The sequence below is a fragment of the Pinus tabuliformis genome, chromosome 4_1 (genome assembly GCF_031772625.1).
Source record: "Pinus tabuliformis cultivar Carrire ecotype Pingquan chromosome 4_1, CPIR1, whole genome shotgun sequence".
Lineage (NCBI taxonomy): Eukaryota > Viridiplantae > Streptophyta > Pinopsida > Pinales > Pinaceae > Pinus > Pinus tabuliformis.
The window spans coordinates 631,592,188-631,603,871 of NC_142303.1; the positions used below are offsets into that span (position 1 = coordinate 631,592,188).

The 11,684-nt window shown below is 35.5% G+C and overlaps 1 protein-coding gene across 1 annotated transcript; it reads left to right on the plus strand.

The window, feature by feature from the left end:
- The first annotated feature begins 604 nt into the window (after window positions 1-604).
- On the plus strand, window positions 605-2,824 carry LOC149177627 (cytochrome P450 78A4-like). Its single transcript, XM_089423442.1, has 2 exons — window positions 605-1,710; window positions 1,816-2,824. Exons 1-2 carry the CDS (start codon window positions 688-690, stop codon window positions 2,452-2,454), a joined length of 1,662 nt encoding a protein of 553 aa, XP_089279568.1. The 5' UTR covers window positions 605-687; the 3' UTR covers window positions 2,455-2,824.
- Window positions 2,825-11,684: the final 8,860 nt, after the last annotated feature.

The window sequence follows — 11,684 nt, forward strand, 5'->3', positions numbered from 1 at the left end:
GATTTAAGGTAATTGGGATGAATTATTAAAAATTTGGAAAGTACTAAGGGTAAATATTATGGAGACATTGTAATTCTGAGAGATATGTAGATCAGTGAATTAGTTGCTTAGGGATAGTTCCGGGCAAATTATGGGTTTATTTTCAACTAGGAGTAAATAGAGGTGATTATGGGTCAATTAAAGGTTAATTAAGAGGTTATAATGGATACTTTATGTTATTTAAAGGTATGTAGGGTTAGTTAAAGATTTCTTTCTAGAAAAAAAAAGGGTTAGTTAAAGATTAAAGAAGGGCTAACTAAAGAATCTAAGGATTATGTATGGATAATTAATGAAAATTAGGGATTAGTTGGTAGTAGTCAAGGTAATTTGATGCTAATTAGTGGTAATTGCTGATAATAATGGTTTGTTAACGCTAATCAGGGATTGATTAAGGGTAATGAGGGGCATTTTGGGGTTATGGTTATGTGAAGTAATTTGATAGTGGGAACGACCAGCTCAACTGCATTCACACTAGGGTTATTGTAGCCGCCCTTTTCTCTCTCTCGCTCTTGAGTGATACAGTGCCCTCGAAACTATAAATTTGCATAACTCCTCGCTCATTTTCATCCCGAAGCACTCCTCTTCCTGTTTTGCTGCTGCTGCGTCCTCGTCGCTTTGGTTTCTCTGTTTGACAAGCGATTAAGAACAATGGAGAATCGCCGGAGCACTGGAGGAAGCGGGTGGTGGGTCTGTGTCCTTCCTCTCTTTACAAAGGATGGCCGTGCTTACTTCTTGCACTCCTCATCTGACGATGTTTCTGTATGGTGTCAGTGGCCTCTGTATATTGCACTGTTTATTGTTGCCGTCTGTGCTGTTCTAATCTCCTGGTTGAGCCCTGGGGGCTGTGCGTGGGCTGGACGGCATAAGAAAGGCCGCGTTGCCATTCCTGGCCCCAAAGGATGGCCGATTATCGGAAGTCTAATGGACATGAGCGTCGGCCTTGCTCACCGCAAGCTTGAATCTCTGGCTCGTCATCATGGTGCGAAGAAGCTTATGTCCTTTAGCTTGGGCTGCACCCCGGCTGTTATTACGTCGGATCCCGAGGTGGCCCGGGAGTTGCTCACCTCCCCTCATTTCGCCAACAGACCCCTCAAGCAATCCGCACAGCAGTTGCTGTTTGGGAGGGCTATTGGCTTCGCACCCAACGGGGACTACTGGAGGCTGCTCAGGAGAATTGCTTCTGCTCATCTCTTTGCTCCTCGCCGGATTGCTGCTCATGAAGCTGGCCGCCAGGCCGACGCTGTGGCAATGCTGGCTCAAATCCAAAAGGAGTATCATTCTAAGGGTGTTGTTACGGTTAGACGACACCTGCAAGGAGCTGCGCTGAACAATATCATGGGAAGCGTCTTTGGAAGGAGGTTCGACATGTCTCATGAGAATGAAGAAGTGAAGAAGCTGCGGGAGATGGTAGATGAAGGGTTCCAACTCTTAGGAGCGTTCAACTGGGCGGATCACCTCCCATGGCTGCGCCCGCTGGACCCTCTTCGAATCCATGCTCGCTGCGCCCGCCTCGTGCCGCGTGTGACAACTTTCGTTAGAAATATCATCGAGCAGCATCGTCGGGAAGCGCAGCGTAAAGAAAGCGGCGATCAATCTGATTTTGTTGATGTTCTGCTGTCGTTGCAAGGAGAGGATAAGCTCGAAGAGGAGGATATGATCGCTGTTCTCTGGGTACTTATTTCCATTCTCTGCTCACTGTATTTCACTTATATTAGATTAGAAGAAAATATTTGGGGGAGGGACATTAACTAAGTTTTGGGGGCTTTGTTTGCGCAGGAGATGATTTTTCGTGGCACAGACACGACGGCTCTGCTGACAGAGTGGACCATGGCAGAACTGGTGCTGAACCCCGAAGTTCAGAAGAAAGCTCAGGCAGAGTTGGACGCCGTAGTGGGGCACGACCGAAGCGTGAAGGATTCAGACATCCTAAAGCTGCCGTACCTCCAAGCGGTGGTGAAAGAGGCGCTGCGAATGCACCCACCTGGACCGCTCCTATCATGGGCCCGTCTCTCCATTGAAGATGTGAACATGGCCGACGGAATGTGTGTTCCAGCGGGCACGACTGCGATGGTGAATATGTGGTCGATTACTCATGACCCCAACGTTTGGGAATCGCCACATGAGTTCCGTCCGGAGAGATTTGTGGTGTCTGAGGGTGGGGAAGACGTGGATGTAAGGGGCAACGATCTCAGGCTTGCGCCTTTCGGAGCCGGTCGTCGAGTATGCCCTGGAAAGGCACTGGGTCTTGCCACTGTTAATCTCTGGGTTGCGAAGTTACTCCATCATTTTGAATGGCTTCCACATGCTGAACATCCTGTTGATCTGTCGGAGGTCCTTAAGCTGTCATGTGAAATGGCTGATCCTCTTCAGTGTGTTCCAGTCATCCGGGTCCCTTTCGCTAAATCTTCAGAGTAGCTAACGGTCATCATCATCGAAATCATAATGTCTTTTTTTAGTAGTATTAGTAGGCACTACGCAGTGCCGTTCAATTTTTGCCTGCGGCTATGTATTTGAGGTTACGAATGGTAGATTTTCGGATCTGTCTCTAAAAGGGCTTATCGTCCTCACTCTGTTCACATCCTGAGGGCACCATTTTGGTGTTAATGGTGTTAGAATGGAGTGTTCTTTACTTTTTGGGTTTTGATCCATCTGCTTGATCTTTATGAACCAAGCGATTTTGAGCATGGCAATGAGAAATTTGGAAATGGAAGCAAATTTTCTAACTCTTCATTATTTTTTGAGATATCAACATTTTAAACTTGATGGAAGTCATAATTACATGATATACTTCTTTGTACCTTGTAATATACAAATTTGGTTCAGTGTTCTTGTGCACAATTTTATCATAAAATTTATTTCCATAGATTCAAATCACTTCATATTTCCACAAAGATATTGGAATAGCATGTGATCTATTGTAAAGGATTTCACAATTGAGTTACAGAAAGGTGTGGATCATGCCCCGCAACATGCACTCAATAGTCGAAATCACAAATGGAAAATTTATACTGGACGATTTCGATTATATGAATAGATAACAGCGGTAAAGTCCTGCAAACAAGATTGAATTATTAAATGTGTACGCCTCAGTTCCGAGGATGGTGCGGAAAACCTGAATGGGAATTGGTTGTTTTTTTCATTCTAGGAAATCGGGCTTAAACTTGCTACTGGGCAGGGTAGAAATTTCAAATTGGAATATATGGAAAAATTCTGGCGGGCAATTTGCCCGTCAAATTCCAGCCTTCTGCTGGCTCGCTGGGTATGAGCCTGTTCACCCGAATTCTCGCGGTATCCTCTCCAACAACGATATGACAGCAGGAATCGGCGTACGGTTACTTAAAATACGCGGCAAATCTTAATCGGAGCCTACGACTGACTTCTTTGTTTGAGGTAAAAGGTTCTGACAGATCATTAATGTTCTGTAAGATCTCTGCTGCGGCGCTTCACCAACAGATTTGTCACACGTGTTGCCTAAATTAATAGCGGCAGCCAATAATATGCGCAGTCGATATTCTGGAGCGTGTGTGCAGATACACCAGTTGGGTACAACTAATATTCAACGGTTGCTGTGCTGTCTGAGCTGTAAAAGTTTTCGTTGCAAGTCGGAAATGCAGCTGAGTACAGCCGATATTCAACGGTTGCTGTTTCGTCTGAGCTGTAAATGTTTTCATTGCGAGCCAGAAACACCGTCATGTAATTTATGGGTGGAAATAAAAATAAATCTAATGGGAAGTGGTTTTTTTTCCGGGGAGTAATTTTAAGTGTGTTTGTTTATTTGTTTTTTTTGGTTGAAAAATTTGAGGTGAAATTTTAATCTGTGTTGTTTAAACTAGTTTTTTGATTGTATATATGGATTCAGCATTTTGGAAAACTTTTTGGGCACTTCAATTGCACAAGATTACCCATCAAACTTGTGATTTCAATACATTCGGATTTTAGAGAAATTACACTAAAAAAACCTTCCAAACAGTGGCACTAAAAACAACTCCTTTTTTAGGGTAAGAGATGTTGTAATAAAAATGAACGTTAGAAAAAATAATAAAGTCTTAGAACATAAAAAAAAACCTAAAAGTAAGAAATAATAATAAAGAATAAATATTTATTATTATTTATAATGATTTTAGTTACCTAATTTTATGCATAAAAGGTAAGGTGATAAAAGAAATTCAAAAAATAATACAGAGAAATCATAAAAATAAATTATTAAAATTTAGGAAAATAAATAAATAAATATATAATGATTTTGTTAATTATAAAATTATAAAATTTGTTTTTATTCTAAAAAATAAATTTGCAGATAGAAAATTTAATCTATCTCAATACTTAACAAGGGTTACATAGTAGTTAGTACATGCTATTTAATTTAAATATAATTTAATTAAACAAAAAAATAACAAAGACAAATTTCATCACAAAAATAAAATCAATAATAAAATATTGTATTTTTGAATATTATCACAAAAAATTAAGAAATATATTAAATAATGAATCCATATAGGTGAAGATAGTTTAAGATAGAGGAAGAATCTCTGATATAGAGTTTTATGAACCCAATGTTTCGGACTACCAAGTGAGTCCATCATCAGAGATGCTTCAATAGATATTCTAAAGAAATATGATTAACTAATATTGTTTATATATATATATATATATATATATATATATATATATATGTCTGTGTTTTATTTTTATTAACATATATATTTGTTTATAATTAAATTTATTAAAATATGTTTTTAATATAATAATAACTCGTTTTGAACTGAAAAAATTGTAATTCATAATAATAAAAATAATAGAAAAAATAAAAAGAAATAAAATAAAAAACAAAAAATTAATAATTAATAAAAATAGAAATTATTAAACAACCCATAATAAAACTTCAGCGAATCACTTTAAAAATAAATAATTTTAACTATTAATAAAATGTAACAAAATTTAAATTCTTAATGTTAAACCATACATAAGTTTTTAGTCAAAAACAAATTAATACGCAATAAAAAAAATTAAATAAATTATACTATACCTACTACAAAGATAATAATCCAAAATTAAAATAAATTTAAACTAACATAAAATTAATTTAATTTCAAATTCTTAAATAACCAGAGTTCCCAATGATCGTCTAAACTTTCGAGCAAACCCATGATAGTCACCGAGTAAGTCGACAAACTTCAACTTTTCCGAAATTTAGAACGGGTGAGTCTCACACTGCTCTTGAAATTTATTCTATAATTTTGTCATAATTTTTTTGTTTAAACATTATAAATACAAATAAAATGATTTAAATAAAAATAGATAAATGAAAATAAAATTAATTAAATATATCTATTTATTTACGGTCACATCCCATATTGCGCACCTTGAACTTTTTAGTGCTATCGTGTTAAAAAAAATTATGCTTTAGTTAGTTAGAAATAATTAGATCATAGAAGCCTAAACTCTATTAGAAATAATTACATTGACTATAACACATTAATGTTTTGTCATTAGAAATTGAGTTCAATAATAAATTATATTATTGAAGTTTTAGTTACCATATTTAATAATAATTTAAATGTGTGATATTGGTTAAAGTTTAGTGTTATGAATTTTGTGAACTTGATAATGATTATGTCTTTTTCAAATGATGTTTAGTCTTTTCCACTCAATGCCTATCCCTCAACATGATGTTGCTTTAATCCCTCAAGATACAACCTTGGATGTTGCTTTGATCTCTTTTGCTATATTGGTGATATTCATAATATTCTCAAAAGTGTTCATGAAACTAGAATGAGATTTTTATATACATAGTTATAATTAAAGATATGTATGTTTTTATTGCAATTATATGTTTTCATTGTGTATTTAAAGCTCTGGCCAACATTGATAATGTCTACTCAAAAGTAAAGTAACTTTATAAAAGTAATTGTATTCTAATCCAAGACATTAGTGAAACATATACAATCAATTTTCCTCTACATGTGACTGCGTGTAGATTCATGTTTATACTAAGCATCTCCAAAACAGAAGTTAATGTTGTGTCACTATTTTGACTTGTGATGGTGTGTGATAATTGAGTTGTATGTTATAATGGTGTTTGTTTAGGTTTAATAGGCCAGATAAAATAATTTTAGGGAGTATTTATAAGTATTTCTCTTTCCACCATGTTTTTCCATTTTGAAATAGGAATCTGTTTTGAAATAGGAAATATATGTTAAGGATGTTGGTAAGAATTTGGCGAGTTAATTTAACAAACATTCATGTATTTATTAATCAAAATCATGTTTATAATTATACTAGTATTATATCTTTATCTCAAACCTATCCCAATGATCGTGGTTGATGATAATGATGAGATATTGGATTGAATTAACATAAAGATGAAAATAGGTCTTACTACATAATAGTATTTTGACATAAAAATTATGATGATGGTTTGGCAAAGTTTCGCATTTTCTTCTAGTGAGTGATTGCAAAATGTTAGCAAATATCACCCAATGCATTCAATTAGAGACCAATTTGATGGAATCATCATGGTGGAGGCTATTTCTCTAATGAAAACATCAATCAAAGTATTTCCATCCATTTCATTATTGGGATCCACAAGAGAAAGAGGAAATAGAATGGAACAAGGTGATAACCTTAATACACTACCATCTTGATTGCTCAAATCAATAAATTACAATCAAATTCTAATGTTCATGTTCATAGATGTATGTGAGGGGGTATTGGCCGGGGAAGGCGCTAGAACATTGTACAACCAAAACCCATATGATTATTCCATGCATGGTAATCATTATGGGGACCCAATTTGTCATATGAACAAAACCCTTACAAACAACCATCTATGCATAAAGGGTATCGCCATGTATGACACAAATTTCTTGTCTTCTCATTTAGGAGCTAATACCTTAGGATCTAGTGTACACCCTCATCACCAAAATCCTTATTATCCATTTGGGTGGAGAGTTACACCATATTTCCTTGTTTTAGCAAAGGTCACCAAATCACTTAATTAGTTTATAGAATGTTAAGTTTGAATCATAAACCAATTTAGGGTAATTGAGACTAATTACTAGGAATTCCATGTATTTAGGGGTGAACTAAGGGTCAAGAAGTAATTAAGGGTTAAGTAGACATTGTAATTAAGAGATATATAGACAAGTTAATTAGGGGTAGCTTATTCATAGTAAATTAGGAGTTAATTAATGGTAGTTTGGGGTCAATTAAGAGTAAATAGGGGTGATCATGGGTCCATTAAGGGTTAATTAGGGGTTTATAATTTTTACTTTATGACAATTAGAGGTAAGGGGAGTTAGTTAAGGAAACTAAGGGCTATATAGGGATAATTAATGAAAATGAGGGGTTGGTAGTAATTCAAGGTATTTTGAGGCTAATTAGTGGTAGTTGTAATATGTAGAGGTAATTCCTAGAATTGGTCTGCCACCCCCAAGGCACTCAAGCAGTAGGGCCAGGGCGGTTGCTCCTACCCTTATCCCAACCCCTTGGGCACCATGAGGGAGGTTGGGCGATTCCCACAATTGGCCCGCCATCCCCAGGGCACCGAAGGGGTCGGGATAAGGGCAAGAGCAGTCATGCCTGGTTGCTCTCACCCCAGGCCCGGGCCCCTTGGGCACCCTAGTGGTGGCAAGTCAATTCTAGGGAGCGGCCTGCCACCCCTAGGGCACTTAAGGAGCTTGGGCGAGGGCTGGGTCGAGCGGTTGCTGACGCTCGTGGTTCGAGCCCCTTGGGAAACTTGGGGGTGGCGGGTTGATTCCGGGAATTGACCTGCCACCCCCATGTCGCCCAAGGGGCTCAGGGCATGACCCCTGGCACGACCACCTCCAAGGCGCCCAAGGGGCTAGGCTAGGGGACATTTATTTTATTTTATTTTTGTGTGTGTGTGTGTTTTTAAATTTTATTTATTTATTTTAATTTATATATATGTTAATGGGAAATGCCATTTTTTTTTAATTTTTTTTTTATTTTATTTTTAGTGTTTTTAAAAAAATGGGGGATTTTTTTTTTAATATCTATCTATCTATCTATCTATCTATCTATCTATCTATCTATCTATATATATATATATATATATATATATATATATATATATATTTATTTATTTTTGTCTTTTTTTAATATTTGTTTTTTTGTTTTGTTTTATTTTTTTTAATGTTGAAAATTTACCCCGAAAAAGAAAAGTGTTAATTTGACATCAACACTTTTCATTTTTAGGTTGTTTTTTCATGTTTTTTGGCTAGAGTTCTCATTTAGGGGAAATAGTTCTCATTTGATTAGAAACTACGTTTAGGGGATAGCTAGGGATAACTCGGGGTATTTTAGGGTAATGTTTTTCAATGAGACACAATCTTGTATTCAAATATACATTGTTCTATCTTTATAATGATTTTCAACCTTAAAGATTTTTTTTTAAACACTGTCCTAGACAAGTTGTCAATGCACTTTACATAGAATTATTACACTTTTCTAGCAACCACTAGATCCAATTCCAACGTTTAATATATTCAAAACTAATGAGCTAATTGGTTAATCTTGAGTGAACTTTAGGAAATAAGTCTTAAACATATAGGACATCATGCAATTCATGAAGATGGAAATAACCACATAGTTCAAACATTCATTACCACCCACGGGGGGCTTCATTGGGGAAGCAATACCATACCATGTGCAGTCATATTGGGGGATATATATTGAGAAAAAAACGACATAATATATTGCAGTATATAGGGGGTAAAGGGTTTTTATATTGGCAAGTATAAAAAATGTGTTAAAATATCTAATTCTCCCACATGGAGGTTTATCTAAAATTAGAGAGTCAGTTAACTGAGCATTGAGTCAAGTCGAGTTAAGTTATAGTCAAATTTAGTGTGTGGTTGCATGTCAAGTTATTAGGCGAGTCGCTAGTCCAAATGGTTTAAATACCCTTCATTGGCTTCATTGTAATCATCAAGTTTTTGTGTGATCAATAGAAGCGCAGCAACTCATGTGTTTTGTGTGTTAATTTGTGTTTTGGCTCCTTTGCCTTTCCAACAAATTAGTATCAGAGTGAAGTTACAAAGAGCTAGAGAGAGCGGATCAACAGTAATCTGTGAGGAAGAGAAAAATAATTTATGTTCCTCGTGGTTGAGCCATACCACACCTTACAATGGTATTTAATGTGTTATAACTTTCGTGGGCCTAGAAAAGAGCCGCACTACAGGTGGCAACCTTATGGTGTCTTGCAAACACGCGGGTTTACTTTCACGTTCGTATCGTTAGAGGACTAACGTGGGACTTCATGCCGTGAACGACGTTAGCACATAGCCCATCATCAAAAGAGGCGCATTAATAGAGCAAAGAGCATACTTTTTAAAAGTGCGAAGTCAAGTTTCTTTGATTTATATGGTGCGAGGGTTTTTAATCATAAAGTTCTTTTGTATACGTGAGTGGGGTTATTCAACATTTTAAAAGACTCTTATTATTATTATTAACTCTTATTATTATTATTAAAAAGGATTATTTTTATATAAAGGGTTCATTAAAATCTTTTTTAAAAGTTTTTCAAAAAATTGTTGTTTTAAAGTTGATTAAAAGTTTTAAAGGGATTTTATAAAAGGATTTATAAGGACTTTTTAGCGAGAGAGGGTGTTATTATTATTTGAATAAAGATGGTTTTCTCAAATTTCCAGTCCCAGTTTTCACAATTTACAGTGAAGGATTATGATGTGTGGACCATTAAGATGGCGACCACGTTGCAGGCACATGATGTTTGGTATTATGTCCAGTTTGGGTTTTTAGAACCTAAGGATGAAGCAGAAGAACAATATCTCACTAATGCAGAGAGTGATCTATGGAAAAAAGACAAGAAAAGTAATGCACAAGCGTTTCATCTTATCCAACAAGGAGTGGACTGAGCAGTGTTCCAGAATATTATGATCATGTCTTTAGTAAAGGTAGCATGAGATACCTTGGTGACAAGCTATAAAGGTATGGCCAAATTCAATATTGTTAAGTTGCAGAATACTAGGAGAGATTTTGAAAGTCTGCAGATGAAGGAGACAGAGGACATCGATTCTTTCATGAATTAGGTCATGACTGTCGTGAATTGGTTAAAAATTTATGGTGAGAAAATTAAAGATCAAACAATGGTTGAGAAGGTCCTCAAATCTTTGTCTACTAAATTTGATGTTGTGGTAGCAACCATAGAAGAAGCGAAGGGTTTGACATCACTAACAGTTGATGGGATCACTTCTACGCATGAGGCAAGGATATACAAAAATAAGGATTCCACTTTAGAGACCTCTTTCAAAACTTAGGTTTCTATTTCAAGAGACAGAGGTCGAGGCAAAAGTAGATCAAGAGGCATAGCATGAGGCGAGAGACATGGTGGTTAAAGAGATGGTCGAGAAGAGCATGAACATGAAAGTGAAGCAACCACATAAGCTTCAACAATAAAGAGTTTACAAATCAAAGGTGAGATGTTATTATTGCAATAAATTTGGTCACTATAAAAATGATTACAAGAAGATGATAGTTGATCAAGGAAACCAGAGAGCTGATGTCACTACATAGAGTACTAAATCCATGTTCCTAGCTTGCCATACCATGCATGAACCTTCTGATAATGTGTGGCTATTAGACAGTGGTTGCAGTAACCACATGACATGAAACAAATATTTGGTTTCAAATTTGGATCAATCTGTGAAGACAAAGATAAAGTTGGGGACTGATAAGATTATGGATGTAGATGGAAAATGAGTGGTCAACATTTTGACCAAGCAGGGGGAGCTGAGGACAAGTTCAGAGGTATATTATGTCCTTGGTCTCAAACATAATTTGATAAGTTTTGGTCAATTGAAAAAGAAGGGATATAGATTTATCTTTCAAGGACAATAATGTGTTATATATGACAAGCCCCCAAGCAAACATCTGATAGCAAAGGAGAAGATGATGAGGAACAAACTCTTTCCTCTAATAATGAATTACAGTGATTAGGTCATTTCTTGTACAGTTGCATGTTCTAATGATTATTGGTTATGACACTTTCGGTTTGGACACTTGCACTTTTATGGCTTAAGATTGTTGCAATAGAAACAGATGGTCAGAGGATTACCTCCCATCAAATAACCTGCTAGTACTAAAAATGTTAACTTTGAAACGAGAACTATAAACTCAAATGGGAACTCTAGCAAAAAAACCCCAAAAAAACATGAAAAATAGTGCTAAAAACGAAAAGTGTGTATACTGGAACGATGTTTTTTTTTAAGGTTAATTTTCAACATATTTAAAAAATGGCAGTAAAACCAATTTTTGTGTGTGCAAAAAACAATTGTTTTTGAGGTTAAAAACATACTAATGTTTTTGGTAGAATAACATTTTTATTTCCTAGGTATCATTTCAACATTTTTTAGTAATGACGATAAAGATAAAATAATGGGATCTGAAACACATTAAAATTCTATTAGTTTTCATCCATGTTGTTAAACATATAATAACATGACACTAAATATCGCTAAAATTCTAATTGTTTTCAACCATAACATTAAAGATAAAAAAACAAAAATGGGATTTTTTCAACCATAAAATTAAAAACCATGACATTATGAACAAATTACATGACTAAATTAATCAAATGTCATTACTTGTAGATTGAATGAATCATA